Source organism: Eurosta solidaginis, chromosome 3 (assembly GCF_040869045.1).
Source record: "Eurosta solidaginis isolate ZX-2024a chromosome 3, ASM4086904v1, whole genome shotgun sequence".
NCBI lineage: Eukaryota > Metazoa > Arthropoda > Insecta > Diptera > Tephritidae > Eurosta > Eurosta solidaginis.
Genome location: NC_090321.1, coordinates 187,397,953 through 187,416,630, shown reverse-complemented (window position 1 = coordinate 187,416,630; position 18,678 = coordinate 187,397,953). Strand labels below are relative to the sequence as shown.

At 38.4% G+C, this 18,678-nt stretch overlaps 1 protein-coding gene across 1 annotated transcript in view; it reads right to left on the bottom strand.

The window, feature by feature from the left end:
- The window catches only part of Vps13 (vacuolar protein sorting 13C), a 108,753-nt gene that overhangs the window by 29,748 nt on the left and 60,327 nt on the right, over positions 1-18,678 (bottom strand). Inside the window, exons 14-22 of the mRNA XM_067774277.1 lie at positions 18,330-18,678; positions 14,636-14,781; positions 14,281-14,578; positions 13,918-14,205; positions 10,213-10,362; positions 9,600-10,139; positions 8,717-9,537; positions 8,494-8,652; positions 8,276-8,434 (exon numbers count right to left, since the gene is read on the bottom strand). Of these exons, the coding sequence (XP_067630378.1) occupies positions 8,276-8,434; positions 8,494-8,652; positions 8,717-9,537; positions 9,600-10,139; positions 10,213-10,362; positions 13,918-14,205; positions 14,281-14,578; positions 14,636-14,781; positions 18,330-18,678 (2,910 nt within the window). The remainder of the gene's footprint in view (positions 1-8,275; positions 8,435-8,493; positions 8,653-8,716; positions 9,538-9,599; positions 10,140-10,212; positions 10,363-13,917; positions 14,206-14,280; positions 14,579-14,635; positions 14,782-18,329) is intronic.

The window sequence follows — 18,678 nt, the reverse complement described above, 5'->3', positions numbered from 1 at the left end:
GATCGTTCCCTCGCACTCTGTTGTTTGGCCAATGAACTACTTCGCAGAGCTTGCGCTTGACGGATTGGCTTCGCATAATCAGTATCGTTCCCACGTTTCACAACAGTGGTATGCCCTGGCTTGAAACTACCCTCGCATTCCTTCTGGGAATTTCTTTCCTTCGTTTATGTGCGTCCCTTTAGTTTTGTCAATGCCAGTGTTTCTCTCGCAGGTACTCTTGATTTCGCTTTATTTGGCACATTCGATCCATCAACCTTTACCGTTGACTTCCGTGGTCTTTGTCGAGTCTTCTCCACCAGTACTCGATTACTGCTGAACCCTTCCTCCAAACTAAAGTTAAGTGGTACATCCTGGTTCTCATAACGCATAACCCTTCTCTGCATATCGATCCTGATGTCATGGTCAACTAAGAAGTCCACTCCCAATATGACTTCATCAACAATCTCCGCCACAATGAATTTGTGTAGAACCATGACCTCCCCAATTAAGAATTTACATATTACTTCTCCCTGGACTTGGTTATACTCGCCTGTGACCGTACGCAACCTTGCACCAGGTAATGGCTTTACTCTCCTATTGACCAAATCAGATCGGATTAAGGAGTGAGATGCGCCCGTATTTACAGTCAGTACACGCTCCAGCTTTCCTTTGACGGCAAGACTGCTCGATTTTTTTCCAATTTGCGAGATAGATATCACAGGACATTCAACAGCTGGATCTAGCTCTCGATCTTTACATCTGGCACTCTCTTGCTCATCTCCTCCAGCTTTGCGTTTACGGTCACCCAAGTTGGAACTACCAGGACCGGTGCTGCAATGACGAGCAATGTGACCTGGATTACCGCACTTGAAACATTTGATTGCACCATTATTCCTCTGTTGCGTTCCTTTTAAAGCTTCTAAAATTGCGTCTACCCACTCTGGCCTTTATACTTCCACACGACGTGCTTTGGAAACTGGCTTACACAGAAGCGACGCTGTTTCCTGAATCAGAGCATGTGATCCCGATTCAGCAAATGTTTGCTTTGGGCTTGCGCATGTAGCTCGCTTTGTTTCGACGTCCCGTATGCCATTTATAAAACTCTGAATCCTTACCCTTTCAGTGTATTCCACAGGTGCGTCCGCATTTGCAAGATGAGCCAATCTTTCAATGTCTGAAGCAAACTCCTGCAAAGTCTCGTCAGATTTTTGGTAGCAGTTTTGTAATTATATTTGGTAGATCTGTTTCCTCTGCTCGCTTCCGTAACGTCTCTCTAGAGCGCTCATCAATGTTTCGTAGTTGTTCCGCTCGTACTCTGGGATGGTCTGTAAGATTTCCGCAGCTGGTCCTTTTCAAGCTACGAACAATGCAGCAACTTTATCTTCAGCATTCCAGTTGTTCACTGTTGCGGTCTTCTCAAATTGTACCTTTAAGACCTGGAAAGGAACAGAACCGTCAAAGGATGGTGTTTTTACCTTTGGATTACTCGTTGAAACTGCTGGGCGATTTAGTTGCAACTCGATACGTCCTCTCAAAACATCCACCTCGGCCTCGATTTTTTTCTCAAACTGTAAAATTTTTGTATCCTGGGCCGTCTTCGATGATACCCTTATCTCCTGTGCCTCCAGCTGCGAGGATATGCGGGCCTCCTGTGCTTTCAACTGCTCAGCCAACTGAAATGTCATATATGTCTTCTGTTCTTCCAGTTGAGATGTTATATTTGTCTTTTGTACTTCGAGCTGTGCTGACATATTTGTGGATATTTGTGATGACATTTTTGACATCGGCAGATATTGCAGCGAATATCATGTTCAAGTCTGTGCTCGTAACTGCCTGCGATGTTTCGTTTTTCTCTTCAATTTTTGTTGTTGTCTCGTCCCCATCAGGATAAAATCAATCATCAATTCCTTGCGAATCCATTACCTCTCGTAGCCGTGCTTGAAGTTCGATCTTATTGCCGGTTGTATTCAATCCACGGCTCTCCAACTCCTTCTTCAGTTGCTGGATCCTCAACTCACTCAACTTTGCCAGGTCCAAGTTGTATTCGCAATCTTCGGAATTTATACAACAATTCCTCTTCTGACACCAATTGTAACGAATTTACTGCAATTCCCCTTATTTGCAATCTTCTGCTAACATTCGAATCACTAAACAGTTGAATAAATAACTCCACTATTCAATAATGCAAAATGGCCTTTATTAAAGTTCTTCACAATAACATTACTATTGCTCGCCAGATAGCGTCTTAAATCAAACTGATTGTCGCGCCTCTGCTGCTGCTGCATTTTATACTCTGTGATTTCCTCGCTGCATATTTCTAGGCTTTTCTATTTCCAGAACTTGCTAGTTAGTTATCAGTTATAAAATTACTCAGCTGTAACTACAGATGCATGATTCTATAGATTCTCTCATATGCGCGTGTATTTGTGAGCGACACTTCCACAATTATAATTGCATGCTTTTGGGAGCATCTCAGATAAGATATCTGCATATGTTTGTGCGTCTCTTCTCCGCTGTATGTACGTACATATGTGTAGACATTATGATTGATCTATTGATGTGCATACAAGTCACTGCTTAGCATCGGCTTAGAGATGATAGTATCCCTTAGTGTTGCTAATATTCGTCACAATATTTCTTAATCAACCTCGTACTTAACTTTTGCTTCCTACAGACGCTTATTACTGATTACAATCTTCGTTTGTGCAGGAAAAGTTAATTCTATACCTCATAAAAACTGTTTGCATGCTTCAAGGCCAGAAAATGTCTTTTTTTACTCCCTGTGGTAGTCCACGTTCTTTTTTCAAAGACTTTTTATAACGCCACCGTAATGTAATTTGTTCCTTTTAATCAGGGCAGAAAACCGCCTCAAAGATCGGAGCTGTTCGGTTCGGGGTTCGAACCACTTTGACAAAACTTGAATCGGTGTTGTTGTTGTTGTTGTATCAGTGCTTCGCCCCATCCAATAGGTGTGACCGATCATCAGTATCCTCTAACGGGAGTCGAAGGAAGCTTGCTGTTTCGACAGGGGTGGACCATAATGAGAGGGGTGTTAGGGGCGTTGGTTCCACATTACAATTGAAGAGATGGTTGGTGTCATTTGGGTACACATTGCAAGCAGGGCATACATTTTGTATGTCGGGGTTGATTCTAGATAGGTAAGAGTTTAACCTGCTACAGTATCCAGATCGAAGTTGAGCTAGAGTGACTCGCGTTTCCCTAGGGAGTGTGCGTTCTTCCTCTGCAAGTTTGGGGTATTGTTCTTTACAGGATTCACCGGGCAATTCCTGACATAGAGGTCCGGCGCCTCTTTGCGGAGTTCACTGAAGACCTGCTTGTTTTTTGGCTTCATACGGCTGTGCTCTCAGGTGCCGTATTTCCTCATAATGCGTATGGAGATGACTCCTTAAGCCCCTGGCGGTGTTGGCTCATCAATCAGATGTTTGATAGGATGCCCAGATTTCTGGGTATTCAACAGGAACTGTTTGGTTAGCATTTCATTTCTCTCCCTGATGGGGAGTATTCTCGCCTCATTATGTAGATGGTGTTCTGGAGACATAAGAAGACAACCCGTGGCGGTTCTGAGGGCAGTATTTTGGCAGGCCTATAGCTTCTTCCAGTAAGTAGTCTTTAAGATACGCGACCATATCGGGGACGCGTAGCATGCAATCGGCTGGTCGATTGCTTTCTAAGTGGTAATGAGCGTTTCTTTATCTTTTCCCCAAGTACTGCCAGCAAGGGATTTGAGGATTTTATTACGACTCTGGATTTTCTGTACAATTTCTGCTGCATGCTGACCAAAATGCAGATCCTGATCGAAGTCACATCCAAGATTTTGGGGTGTAAGACAGTCGGTAGCGTAGTGCCATTGTCGTGGATGTTCAAAATGGTCGACATTTGGGACGCCCATGTTGTAAATAAGGTCGCCGATGATTTAGTCGGTGATAATGTCAGGTTTCGCGAAGTGAAAAAACTGGAGAGATCAGGGAGGTAGCCGTTTATTTTGTTGCAAAGCTCATCGATCTGTGGGCCTGGGCCTGTGGCCATTATTGTGCAGTCATCGGGGTAGGAAACGATACTAACTCCTTCTGGTGGCGAAGGTAGCTTTGATATGTAGAAGTTAAACAAAAGTGGGGATGGGACACCACCCTGTGGGACCCCCTCCCGGCCACCCAGATAATTTGCGGTTCACCTTTTAAGACATGGGGGATGGGTAGACCCTTCCAGGTCTTGCAGTAACGTACCATGGTTGACCGTTCAAAAGTTTTTGATAGGTCTAGCGCAACGAGCACTGTTCTGTGATGGGGGTTTTGATTTAAACCGCAATTTATCTGAGTGCTAATGGCATTCAGCACGGTGGTTGTGCTATGAAGTTTTCTAATGCCATGCTGATGACAGGCTAGTTGCAAATTTGCTTTGAAGTAGGGAGCAAAATGACTTCAAGCGTCTTGGCTACTGGCGATAGGAGAGATATCGCTTCCCAGGGCAGTCGGCTCTATGTACCGGAGCGACTCGGGTTTTTTCCCGACCAAGGACTGCCATTTCAGTGTAACCCCATTTAATTTGTAGTGTCCCTCCCACAAATTGTCATCCTCCCAGCAGCTCCTCGCAGCGGGACTGCGTCATACTCTCCTGCTCCGGGAAGGTATCGAACCCTGAGAACTGGTTTTGCTGCGTTTGCCGGAAAAGAATATTTTTAAGACGGTCATACTCTTGTCAGTGTGTCACGTGCAAGGGATGGTTGCATCGGACAGGTTGTTCTGGGCTAGATCCAAAACCGGTTCAACCCATTTATAGTAAGTGGTAAATTACTACTGTGATATCTAATGGCAAATGTTACAATCAGATGAGCGTTGTTACTAAGGTACCTTGATATTGACTTTCTTTTCTGATACAGGATGACATTGCCTCTAAAAATGTCTTTAAACGAACTATCATGGATGTTCTTAATTTCATCGAAGTACGTCAAGCCTCAGCATGATGGATCGGCTGCATGTTAAATTGCAGGAAGATTACACTCCCACCTGTAAACCTGGTGGCGAAGAACGTAGTGTTAACAAATGTAATGAGACCCAAAGTCTCATAGCACTATAGCGCCATCAAACATTGGACGAACAGACTACTGCATCCTCCCTCCATGCGGGTTAGGGGGCTTAAAATATACCAGGGGCATATTAAACCTTAAGTGTTAAAGTTAAGTACTGGCATGCTGTGTAAACTCTGTTAAGCGCCAGGAGCGCAGCACGTACCCCCAAGGGAGGGCTTAGAATATACCCGCGGCTGGTATGCCTGTCGCAAGAATCGACTAAAATACCAAACTGATGCAAGGGGTTGTGTAGCGCAACCCTTTCAAGGGGTTGCCAGCGCAATTTATAAATTCTCCAAACCAATTGTCAACCTCACCTACCCGAGGCGAATCCTGTTTCTTTAGCAGCCGAGGCTCTGGTGACCACAAGTTCCTCATGGGTGAAGGGGGTGGGCGGGCGGTATGGCCTAGGTTTCATGTGGTCATACTAAAATGTTCCCGAGATGGTCGGGCTAGTGCCTTAATGGTGCTTGTTAACGGAATGGACCGGATCTACTATATCCGGCAAAGGACCATCAACATCGATAACACTCCCCAAAACCTTCGGGGTGTCCTACAACAAGTACTGTATCCCGTACCTGCGCTTCGATGGGAATCTAAGAGCCAAGATAGAGGTGGTGATAGCAGTGTGCTCGTATCCTGCGCTCTTGTATCAACGCGTCTCGCTCCCAGCCTTAGATACAGAAGCAGTTTGGTCGTAAAACAAACGTCTACTAGCTCTTTGCACACATTCAGTTTTGTTTTGAACCAAACCGAACCATTTTTTTTGTGGTTTTTGGTTCGGTATTTGAATTTAAAAATAAATTCGGCTCGGTTCGGGGTTTGGTTCAAGGTTTCAAGAAAGTGGGTGATTTGGTTTATGAACCAGTTTGCAGCCCTGCTTGTCATGTCGTTTAGAGCTCTGTAGTAGTCGCTCGTTTCACAGATAAAACAATATTAAAACCACTTCAGAGCTCAAACGGAAATATAAAGATCATAAGGATCAATAATGACATTTAGGCTGGGTGCGAGTTCGCCTAAATTTTAGGTACCTAAACTAATATTCCACTGGAACTTTCCAGCACTGCAATAATTTAGGAAAAAGCTGTCAAAGCTCTTCAAGTTGATTTGAAAACCTAAATTGTTTATTTCTGCTCAGAAAATAATAACAATACGGGAAATTTGGTATTTTTGATGCGTTTTCACGATTTACGCGATTTACTTAAATTGAATGGACAAGATCCATTTATTTGCATTTACAGGCTGTGTGCGAGTTTGCCTAAATTGCTACCTAAATACACAAAAAACCTAAATAAATAGAAACTGTCGGCAGGCAGTGCAAAAGAAAAAAATCAGATTTTTTCTGAGCATACTTTTCAACCATGATTCATGAATCATGTTTTTCAACCTAAATTGAAAAGTCAAGTTTTAAAAATAAACAAAATGTTTGATTTTTCTTCAATTTTGTTTTTCACTTTTAAATTTTCTGTGAAATGCGCATCTGCATACAAATATAGTAGTTAACATATAGCCAAGGCCGCGATGGTTAGTTATGTGGTAGGTGTGGCAATCGATTGGTAAATACGGTGCCAATTAGTTGAGTTTTTGCAGTGAAACCAAAACGAATGTGGATCAAAGCCTGCACAAATATTTCAGAAATGGTCACTTACTGCCCAAAAATATGTAATAAATAGTGACATGCTTAATGTAAGTCGCTTCATTTTACCCTAGATAGAGGCGGATTCCCTCAAGATGTGATCCAATACGGTCGGCGAAAAAGGCCCTACAAGTTGAATCAGATGCAGTTTCATGTATTGCTATCTTGGGAACTCCTACTATGAACCCTTCTTAGTCTATGCCCATCCAAAGCATGCATATCTGCAGATTGTAAATATAACAAAAATCAATAAATATAACAAAAATAACAAAAAAAAAAATGAAAAATCAATATTTTTCTTTTTGAAATTTGACATTTGAATTTTGGTTAAAAAGTACGTTCATAAAAATTATAAATTTTTATTTTGCACTGCCTTACCGACCGTTTCCAGTGATTAATACTAGGTTCAAACACACACCAAATTGGCAATTTATACTATTTGGGCAATTTATTACGCAATTTATCATATAATAAATTGTAATAATAAATTGCCAATTTAAAAAAAATTGCGTAATAAATTGTTTCAAACTGCAAATACAACCTTGTAAAGTGTGTTTATTGAGTAGATTTCAACGTCAGTTGCGCATGGCTGAACTATATGTTTGGCTCATCTCATCAGCTGATTTTATGTCTTTCATTTCACTGGAGTAGGGATTGTCAAAAGAAGATAAATAAAAAAAATAAATGTAAGGCGCGATAACCTCCGAAGAGATCTAAGGCCGAGCTTCTCTTCCAATTTGCGTCGTGCTCCTCTTCATTTTTCCCTACAAATAGGCCGGACGGGACCTACATGTTTTATGCCGACTCCGAACGGCATCTGCAAGGCAGATGAGTTTTCACTGAGAGCTTTTCATGGCAGAAATACAATCGGAGCGCTTGCCAGACACTGCCGAGGGGCGACCCCGCTTAGAAAAAATTTCTTCTAATTGAAAAATCTTATTTCTAAAATTTTGATGTTGCTTTGCCCGGGACTTGAACCCAGGGCATACGGTGTGATAGGCGGAGCACGCTACCATCACACCACGGTGGTCAAAAGAAGATGGCAAACTCAAAATGAAACGAAAACATTGAACACATTTTCTTACAACACACAAAAATATCAAAGTTTTATGTTTTCATTCCATTTCATTCGCCTAATACCAACACGCACATTTTGACAGTCTGAACAAAGGTATGTTCTTGCTGTAGAGATGAGCCAACCAGCTATCAAATTACTATTGTGTAAGCTAAATCGAGTTGTATGAACAGCACTCAATTCAAATCGAAATTTCCTCAATTTATTTTTCTGTTTGAATATAGTATTAGATTTTTCTCTATTTAGGTAGGAATTTAGGTCAACTCGCACACAGCCTTATTTTGAAAATTTATTAATTAAAATTATTACACAGACCCTCCCACATAAGCTTAGAGGCGGTCAATTGCAAATCACTCAGTCAAAGTATTGCAAGTTTAAATGGTCATACCAAAAATTTTCGCCAAATAATGCAAAAAATATTGATGTTTTAAAATGGTATAGATGTGGGATGCATGGTTATACTTTTGTTTGCATCTCCCTTTTCTTTCAATCCACTTACTTCTAAACTGAAATGCAAATCCTTATTATCAGTATAAATGGCATGCAGTGGCACATGAAAGATTTCGCCGGGCAAAACTTTACCAACTAAAGTTGCATCTCTTGCACCAGTTTGTTTGTAACGATGTATTAATAGAGTTGTTGTAAAATGATTATGTACCTAAAAATAAATTTTAACATCCTTGTAACTTGTTCTTTGTAAGACGTCTTTAAACATACTTTAACCACACCATGTATATTTATTTTTGTTGTACCATATTCGAAGCGCACTTCAGATACTATACCCCAAGGATCTTGATTCGAGCCGCGATACAGTGGAAAATAACGTTGATCAGATTTATAAACAGGTAACATAACTTCCTTATCAATGCCGCCAACCTGCGAAAAATAAATATTAGCATTATTATATAAGCAAATACCTTTCAAAATTTGTTAAGCTTACTTGCAAATATAAATTATACTGCTCATCCTCTTCATTTGTAACGGTTGTTAAATGTTTCGATTGCAAATATGCACGGCCGCCCGGTGATATTGTACAACTCTTTATTTGTTCTGGTAAAAAGTTTGCATCATCATCATCCATTGCAAATACCAGCGATCTATTAAGTGTGGATGCCGATGTTGCTTTAGGCGAGTGACATCCATGTAATGTAAATATGCCACGTTTAAAATTTAATGAAATTTCAAAACCAGTATCATTTTCCAGTACATAGGGTGCTTGTATTTCTGGTTTTGTAAGACCATCAATTTTAATGGCCTGTGAGAAAGCTTCACCTAAAACACTCAACAAATCCAAGCAGGTCTTTGTGACATTAAATTGTAAGTCTTCATCTGAATGCACAGAAATTTGTGTCACCTTTCCCAATTCTTCAGCTTGTTCATCATCATCATCGTTTGCGTTTTCATTCTTCTGACTAATAATATCAACTTTGTATGTTAGCTCCCATGGCAAGAATTCTTGTTCACCATTACGATTGATTTGTTCATTCAATTCGATTATGGGTTCCCATACAGCCAGAGACTCATTGAAATAATTGGTGCTCAAAGTTAGTGAGCCACGTATCTTCAAATCATCACTCCAATCACTTATAATAGCATTTAGTCGCGTATCGATTGTGATGAGTGGCTTTGTATACCAACCAACACCTGTTTCTATGACTAAAGTAATATTGGGCACCTCTACAACACAGCGTTCAGTTTTACGCTTGCGCACTTCCAATTCCTCTGGACATTCCATATATTCGAGTGCATCAATTGCACGATCTGTAATGCAGACAAATTATATTAAAAAAAAGTAGAACCCCCGTTTGTGACGTCATGCTCACCAGCTTTTAGAAACCAAAAACGTTTATCTTTAAATGTTTCTTTCTCCCATAATTGCGAATAGTCTGTTTCAAGTCTTAAATTTGTATCTCTCTGTGCATGATCAGCACTTATAGTGAGCATTGCTTTATTTAGCAACTCAATAGTCGCCGGCGATACATTCAACATAATTTCGCTTAGCTTTAAACTTACATGTAAACCTTCTTCATCAGGGGTTGAACCCTGCAAGCTAATCGTACATGGATGTAAAATATAGTGACGCGTATCCTCACGATTCTCTGGTGCAAATGAACACATATACATTTTTAACGAATCGATTTGTCCATTAATTATTTGTCGTTCGCCAATAGCGCGATAATTTAATTGTGCTTGTACATTAAAAATGATTGCATGTGAATTTAAATCATCCAAATTTTCTACTAATATAATATCTGGTTCTTCTATATGTAGCACTAGATTCATTTTTTTAGTATTCCCAGTGCCTGCTGATGGTGGTGCATGGATTTCTCCAACTCTTGAGTTTCTGTGATTAATGTTAGTATCTTAAAAAAATATAGAGCAATTATTTAGTAATTTGAAACATTGAAGAAGCCTTAAAAAATATAATTATTTCACCTGCATTAACATGTACAGGACTAGATGGTGTTTTCCCTCCTTTTTTCGGGCTTAGCGTTTCGGCTTCTTCGGGCAGTTTAAAGAAGTCAGCCAATTTTAAAAGATAGTCAACGCATAAAATCAGATCGAAACTGCTAACGCGCACCTCAGCTTTGGAGTTAATTAAAGCGGTTAATACTCAAAAATAACATACATTATATAACCTAGTATAGCGATAAAATTCCAGCACAGCATAAAAATCTTTACCCATCCAGTAAAACCCCTAAATACATTGGAGTAGTTTTGCAAAATCAAACTTAGGCTGAGTGCGAGTTGACCTAAATTTAAAATACCTAAACTAATATGCCACTGGAACTTTCCAGCACTGCAACAATTTAGGAAAAAAACTGTCAAAACTGTGCGAGTTCATTTGACAACTAATTGTTGTTTGTTTATACAAACAATACAAAACTGTAGTTTACTCAGGAACACATGCTTCTGCAGGACAGGGGTCATGGGAGGAAAAGTGTCCTTAGATCACAGAACAAGAAAATGTAGCGCTTCCGCCTAATTGGACGCTTGCTTCCATCTCAAGTTGAAACACGCGTACATTGGGAATGCCCCAAATAACAAATTTTAGGGAAGCGGTGCGGGCGTTGAGAACCACATACATAACTACTGAATCTGAACCAGCGTTGAAGATCAAGGATCTAATTTTTATTCCGCCAGCTTTAACGCCAATATATTTAAAACCATCACTGCACCTTTCGACTATTGATCGGACACCACCGCAGTCGAATCATCGTCCTCTGGTCAATAAAGTAGCTATAATTAGTGCACGAGCGCATTTTATTGGCATGTACATATGTAGAAATCAAACAAAAAAACTGAATAAAATAAAAAAAATCAATTTCATTTTGTTCTTCAAATTTGACATTTCAATTTAGGTTGAAAAGTATGCTCAAAAAATCTAAATTTTTTCTTTTGCACTGCCTTGCCGACAGTTTCCAGTGATTTAGGTTTTTATACTCAGTTGAGCAGAGCTCACAGAGTATATTAACTTTGATTGGATAACGGTTGGTTGTACGGTATAAAGGAATCGAGATAGATATAGACTTCCATATATCAAAATCATCAGGATCGAAAAAAAATTTGATTGAGCCATGTCCGTCCGTCCGTCCGTTAACACGATAACTTGAGTAAATTTTGAGGTATCTTGATGAAATTTGGTATGTAGGTTCCTGAGCTTTCATCTCAGATCGCTATTTAAAATGAACGATATCGAACTATAACCACGCCCACTTTTCCGATATCGAAAATTTTGAAAAATCGAAAAAGTGCGATAATTCATTACCAAAGATGGCCAAAGCGATGAAACTTGGTAGTTGAGTTGAACTTATGATGCAGAATAGAAAATTAGTAAAATTTTGGACAATGGGCGTGGCACCGCCCACTTTTAAAAGAAGGTAATTAAAAATTTTGCACGCTGTAATTTGGCAGTCGTTACAGATATCATGATGAAATTTGGCAGGAACGTTACTCCTATTACTATATGTATGCCTAATAAAAATTAACAAAATCGGAGAACGACCACGCCCAGTTTTAAAACAAATTTTTTAAGTCAAATTTTAACAAAAAATTTAATATCTTTACAGTATATAAGTAAATTATGTCAATATTCAACTCCAGTAATGATATGGTGCAACAAAATACAAAAATAAAAGAAAATTTCAAAATGGGCGTGGCTCCGCCCTTTTTCATTTAATTTGTCTAGGATACTTTTAATGCCATAAGTCGAACAAAAATTTACCAATCCTTGTCGACCGTCTGTCCTTCCGCTCGGCCGTTAACACGATAACTTGAGCAAAAATCGATATATCTTTACTAAACTCAGTTCACGTACTTATCTGAACTCACTTTGTATTGGTATAAAAAATGGCCGAAATCCGACTATGACCACGCCCACTTTTTCGATATCGAAAATTACGAAAAATGAAAAAAATTCCATAATTCTATACCAAATACGAAAAAAGGGATGAAACATTGTAATTGGATTGGTTTATTGACGCAAAATATAACTTTAGAAAAAAAACTTTGTAAAATGGGTGTGACACCTAAGTAGAAGAAAATGAAAAAGATCGCAGGGCGAAATAAAAAACCCTTGAAATTTTGGCAGGAATACTGCTCGTGGTATTACATAGATAAAAAAATTAGCGGTATCCAACAGATGATGTTCTGGGTCACCCTGGTCCACATTTTGGTCGATATCGGGAAAACGCCTTCACATATACAACTACCACCACTCCCTTTTAAAACTCTCATTAATACCTTTAATACCCATATCGTACAAACACATTCTAGCCCCACGCTCTTTTAAAATACTCATTAACACCTTTCGTTTGATACCGATATTGTACAAACGCATTCTAGAGTCACCCATGGTCCACCTTTATGGCGATATCTCGAAACAGCGTCCACCTATGGAACTCAGGGTCACTCCCTTTTAAAATACTCATTAACACCTTTCGTTTGATACCGATATTTCTACAAACGCATTCTAGAGTCACACCTAGTCCACCTTTATGGCGATATCCCGAAATGGCGTCCACCTATAGAACTATGGCCCACTTCCTTTTAAAATACTCATTAATACCTTCCTTTTGATACTCATGTCATACAAACACATTCCAGGGTTACCCTCGGTTCATTTTCCTACATGGTTATGTTCCCTTATCTTGTCACCATAGCTCTCAACTGAGTATGTAATGTTCGGTTACACCCGAACTTAACCTTCCTTACTTGTTTGTGTATTTAGACTGGGTGCGAGTTCCCCTAAATATTAGGTACCTAAACTATTATTCCACTGGAACTATCCAGCACTGCAATAATTTAGGAAAAAGCTGTCAAATCTGTGCGAGTTGATATCAAAACCTAAATTGTTTATTTTTGCTAAGAAATTAATAACAATACGGGAAATTCGGTATTTTTGATGGGTTTTCACGCTTAAAAAGAACAGAGGTCAATTAGGGCCAGCGGTTAGTACCTATCCCAAGATATCAGTTCAAGAAAATGCAGTGGATCCGTTTTATAAGGCTCTTTTTCGGACATAGTGGAGTACGTGCACAATGACCTTTTCCACAATCTCGAATTCAATACTGTGATGTTGGTACCCCTCCAATAACTTCTTTATGCCAATTAGTCCACTTGGCTGCCAAAATGTTCAGATTTCGGTCCATATTTGAGAAGGATCCAATTCTTGTGTCGCCGACATCAGCTTGAACAAAATTGAGCTCACCATCACGTACAATCGATCGGACCTTAATCGCAGCAGCGATAATCGCTCTATGATCTATAATTTACTTAAATTGAATGGACAAGAGCCATTTGTTTGCATATACAATATTGAAAAATCAATATTTTTGTTTTTGAAATTTGGCATTTGAATTTAGGTTGAAAAGTATGCTCATAAAAATTCTGGAGACTGTCGGTAACTCCAGTGATTTAGGTTTTTTTCTCTATTTAGGTAAAAATTTAGGTTAACTCGCACACAGCCTTAATATTTAGTGCATATATTAATTAATTTCAAAACGTTGCTGCACTTATCTCAACTTTAGCACAAGAACGCAAAAAACATTTTGTGATTTTTTCGTATGGGTTGGACTGTTTTGTGCTGACTGAGAAACACTTTGCTATATAATATTTATAGCCTATTATATTTTAACATACCAAATGTGTCATCCTCCTTAATACTAGCAGTTAAATCAAGCATATAGCTTAGCTCTGTCTTGCAGTTTTCCAATACATCAGCTTGGTTTTGACTTTGCTTTTGCAATACAGAATCGTTCCAATCTTTGCGACACAAATATTTTTTGATTGGACTTTTATTTGATTTGCGTGTATCATCAATTTGAATATTGCACAAAACAATTGAGGTATTAAGTGTGCCATCAATTAATTTGTTACCCTTCAGTGAAAATAGGTACAAACCGAAACGTGCAAGGCCTTCTTCGTTGTCTAAGAAAAAATATATATTAAATAAAAATTAATAAACATTGGTTTAATAAAATATGATTATACAATTATACTTACTTAGTAACAAATTTATGATCACACCATCAAATAGAAAACTAAATTTCATTTGTTCATGAATTTTTTCTTTCTTTTGTGCTGCATTTGCTGCAGCCATTAATTTACGCTTTGATGCAACATTATCTAGTTCAACATTAGTTTTATTCGATACTGATCGTCGCGCTTCCGCCGTAAGTTTCGTTGGTGATACTGGAGGTTCTTCCGGTTCTTCAACGGGTGGAAATTCATCCGCGCCTTCATTTAAATTACGATTTAATATAGCCATTATAACAGCGTAATCTTCCATAAATAGATTAAACTAGAAAGCAACCAAGATGTAAATATATAAAACACAGTTGTGAACGTGAAACTTTACCTCAATCGATTTCAAGTGTCCTGAAATATCCATTTCTGGTACCTCTTTATACCATGTGCTAGACAAATTGCGTTTCACAATCAATGTACAACTAACGGGATCTAAAATATTCAGATGAGACTTAATGCCATAAGCCATATCCACAGCTGGAAAACAAAAGAAATGTAGAACCTGAAAACTGCGATACAAAAGACGTAAAAAGCACTGTGCAACACTTTTGGAGACGCAATAAATCCAACTCAGACTGAAAGCCCCGGACGCCCCGCTGTACTTGTACACAGGGTATTATAACTTTGGATAACGGTTGGTTCTACAGGTATAAAGGAATCGAGGTAGATATAGACTTCAATATATCAAAATCACCAGCATCGAAAAAAAATTTGATTCACCCTTATCGAGAGTTTTATTTTCACCCGAAAATATTCACAGTTTTTGTTCACCCTATCGCAGAGGGTGGCGAAACAATTTTCTGTGTTCGAAAAAGATTTCACCTTATTGGCACCTTTGATCGGGCGAAATGAACAGCGGGGAAACCCAAATTTGTTCACTTATATTTTACAGGCGAACGAGAGGAAAACAAAATGTAAATAATTTTTTGTTTTGAAATTTGATACTCTTATTTATAATTATATGTATTTTATTATTAGAAATAAATCAATAAATAATGCACAATCTGAAACTGAGTGGAAAAAAGTGAAATTCGTGTATTGCTAAGTATGTAAATTCTATTTTTTATGACAACGTATCAGTCGGCAAAGTTATTCATAGTGGACAAAGCAGCGGTTCCAAAATGTTGATCACCTCACTGAAACAAGATTGGCTAAGACTCACTTCATTGTCGTTTCCAACGCATTTTCCCTATGCGAAAAAACGAAGACCTGTACTCAACTTTACAATTGGTGGAACTACAAATTTTTGCTTCAATGGTGGCAAGGAGTTGGTAAGAATATCTAGCAAATATTAGAATGCCGGCTTGTTTAGCCTGTAATATTGGCGAAAGCTAATTGAAAAAAATTAACTTGTTATTCAAAAGTGCTGAAAAAAGTAATTTTAGCTTACAGTGAACCATTCAGCTCCAAAGGGTTAGAACTGTCCCTTAATTGCCTCCGAATCGCTTTCACATTTATATTCTCCTCGCGCTCAATCAATACTAACCTAATTTCAATACTAAACATTATTTTATAAATTTTTTATTTCTATTTTTGTTGTATTTTAAGGAAATATATGCTTGGTTACAAAATTTACACAATTCTAAGTAAATTATTTGTTCACTGCCAATTTACAATAGAACATCAGCTGTTTCGAAGTGAACTTTTGTTCACCCGAAATTGCCGATAGGCGGAAAGAACAAAAGAAGTGGAGGCGAACACTTTTCCGCGTGAAATTCGCGTAAGGGTGATTGAGTCATGTCCGTCCGTCCGTCTGTCCGTTAACACGATAACTTGAGTAAATATTGAGATATCTTCACCACATTTAGTACACGAGCTTATTTTGGCCCAGAATAGATTGGTATTGAAAATGAGCGAAATCGGATGATAACCACGCCCACTTTTTATATATATAACATTTTGGAAAACACAAAAAACTGATTATTTAGTTATAATACACCTAGAGTGTTGAAATTTGACGTGTGGACTGATAGACTCTTTATAAAAATTTTAAAAAAAATTTAAAATGACCGCCCACTTGTGATGAAATCAATTTTACACATATTATTAATCATAATTCAAAAATCGTTAAACCGATCGTAACAAAATTCGGCAGAAAGGTTCGCTTTACTATAAGGAATGCTTTGAAGAAAAATTAACGGAATCGGTTAAGGACCACGCCCACTTTTATATAAAAGAATTTTTAAATGGGTCGTGGAAGAATAAAATAAGCTATATCTTTTCAAAAAAGAGCTTTATATCAATGGCATTTCATTTCCCAACTGGATTTATAACAATAAATAGGAAAAACTTCAAATTTTAAAAAATGGGCGTGGCACCGCCCTTTCTTTGACTAAGCAATTTTCTATGTTTCGGGAGCCATAACTCAAAAAAACAATTAGGTCAGAATAGAACCGTATGTATATGTGACCCGGCCTATGAAAAGGTGGCTTATGACTCAAAAAAGAAATGGCGAGGAAGAGCTGTTAAAGATAAACAATGCATTTCTTCAGTTTCTTAGTAGTTTTTGTTTTGCATTATGAACAGTCATGCCCAAAAGGCAACCAAAAAAGGCAAAATAGCATAAATGAGATAAGTTCGTGTGTGTATATAAAAGCACAAACCAGTTTCTGACCGAAAAAAAATCGTGTGAGTGCTCAGATTTAAAAGCAATGCTGAACGAGTAGGACGTGTGTCGCTTGTGAATAATGTCTGTCGAAGAAGAATTTAGCGAGTTTTTCAAACACATTTCTGTGAAAACGAAGAGAATGATCATGATTCTTTCGATGATGTTGGTATCAATTACGAGGACGAACTACAAGCATTGTTTCAAGCTGAAGATCAAATGGAAATGGATGAAAATATCACCTCCAGAACACTTCTAAGCAAGTTAGGACTTTCTAGTTTTCACCACGTGAAAGAGCGTCTCAAAAACTATCGAAACCAGAAAAAAAGTGGAAAAATGTGTTTGAGCCATAAGCCACCTTTTCATAGGCCGGGTCACATATGTATTATTGCGCAGCCCTGTAGCACTATTAAGCACACAAAACAAATAACAATAGCATTTCAAGTGTACAGCTGGGTAATGTTCGGTTTCACCCGAACTTAGACTTTCTTACATGTTTTTGGAATAGTTTAAACCGCAACCTCTCTCACCAAAGGATTCTGGGCTCCGTTTCTAGAAAGTTGATATAAAATAGCATTTAAGAGATAGCTAGAGGGTTAAGATATTTTCCTGTATTTTCTCGTTCTTTATTCAAGGATTTCGGCCGAAAGCGCGCTTAGAGAGCGTATTATTTCTAGAACATTTTAACCTTGTCCAAAAAAGGAACCTTTCGTAAGAGCGCTAAGGGATTAGAACATTCCGCAAAATTAATTCTCAAATATCTCAAGCAAATTAACATTAAGTATTTCACACCGGAACTAAATTTAGCACCTGAACGCTAAACCAGAAGTAAGCAGGTAAAAGGAGTTTAATTAGGTTTAACTAATATCACATTTACACAGCAACAAATGCGTTATTTTGGGTGGAAAATTGCAATGCGGCGCATTACTCATACAAGTCCATTTCCCAAATGAGTCATTTTATCCCATTTATTCGCATTCGGCCTGCAAATGCAATCCACACATTTCATCCACACGAGCTTTTCACATTTTCTTACTAAAGGAAACCCGGCAAGAACCCAATGGTTAAACGATGTGCTGTCCCTGAGCTATAATAGCAGCTTCCATTAGTTTTTCAAAACCAAACGTGACAATTCTACCAGAAAGTGCTTTGTATTTTTAGTATTTGTTTCTTTTTTATGGTACTATTGTTTAATCAACTACGGCAGGTCTTTTTCTTGCGATGGATTGGTGGCAGTCGAGTCCTGCAGGAAAGGTTAAGCGAGATGGGAAAGAGACCAACGTAAACGCTTTGAAATGACTCATTTGGAAGTACGCGTTTGAAGCCAGTGAAAATGTAAAATAAGTAGTGTCTGTCTAGAGTAGGAACTATTCCGCCCACAATTACCTTCAAATCGTAACACAGTATTATATGCACTTACTATCTACAGAAGATCTTCGTGCTGGCTCTAATAAAATTGCAGCCTTTGCTAGTCTCAAATTTTTCAATTCAAGTTTAATTTCATCAAGTACCGCACGCCTACTATCTCGCGGTACATCAACTTCGTTTGTTACATTACTTAGTGATAAAAATCCAAGATCCAATACAATAGAATTAAGACTTTGCGAATCCATTGGTACAATAATTACAGGTGCTTTAACTTTTATATCGAGTTTCATGCGCGATGCATTTTCATAGGCTTCTAAAGCATTTTGCTTAGCCACGTCGGCGGCAGCAGCACTCGCTTCTGCCAAAGCTGCTTGAGCAGCTTGGAAGTTATTAAGGAAACT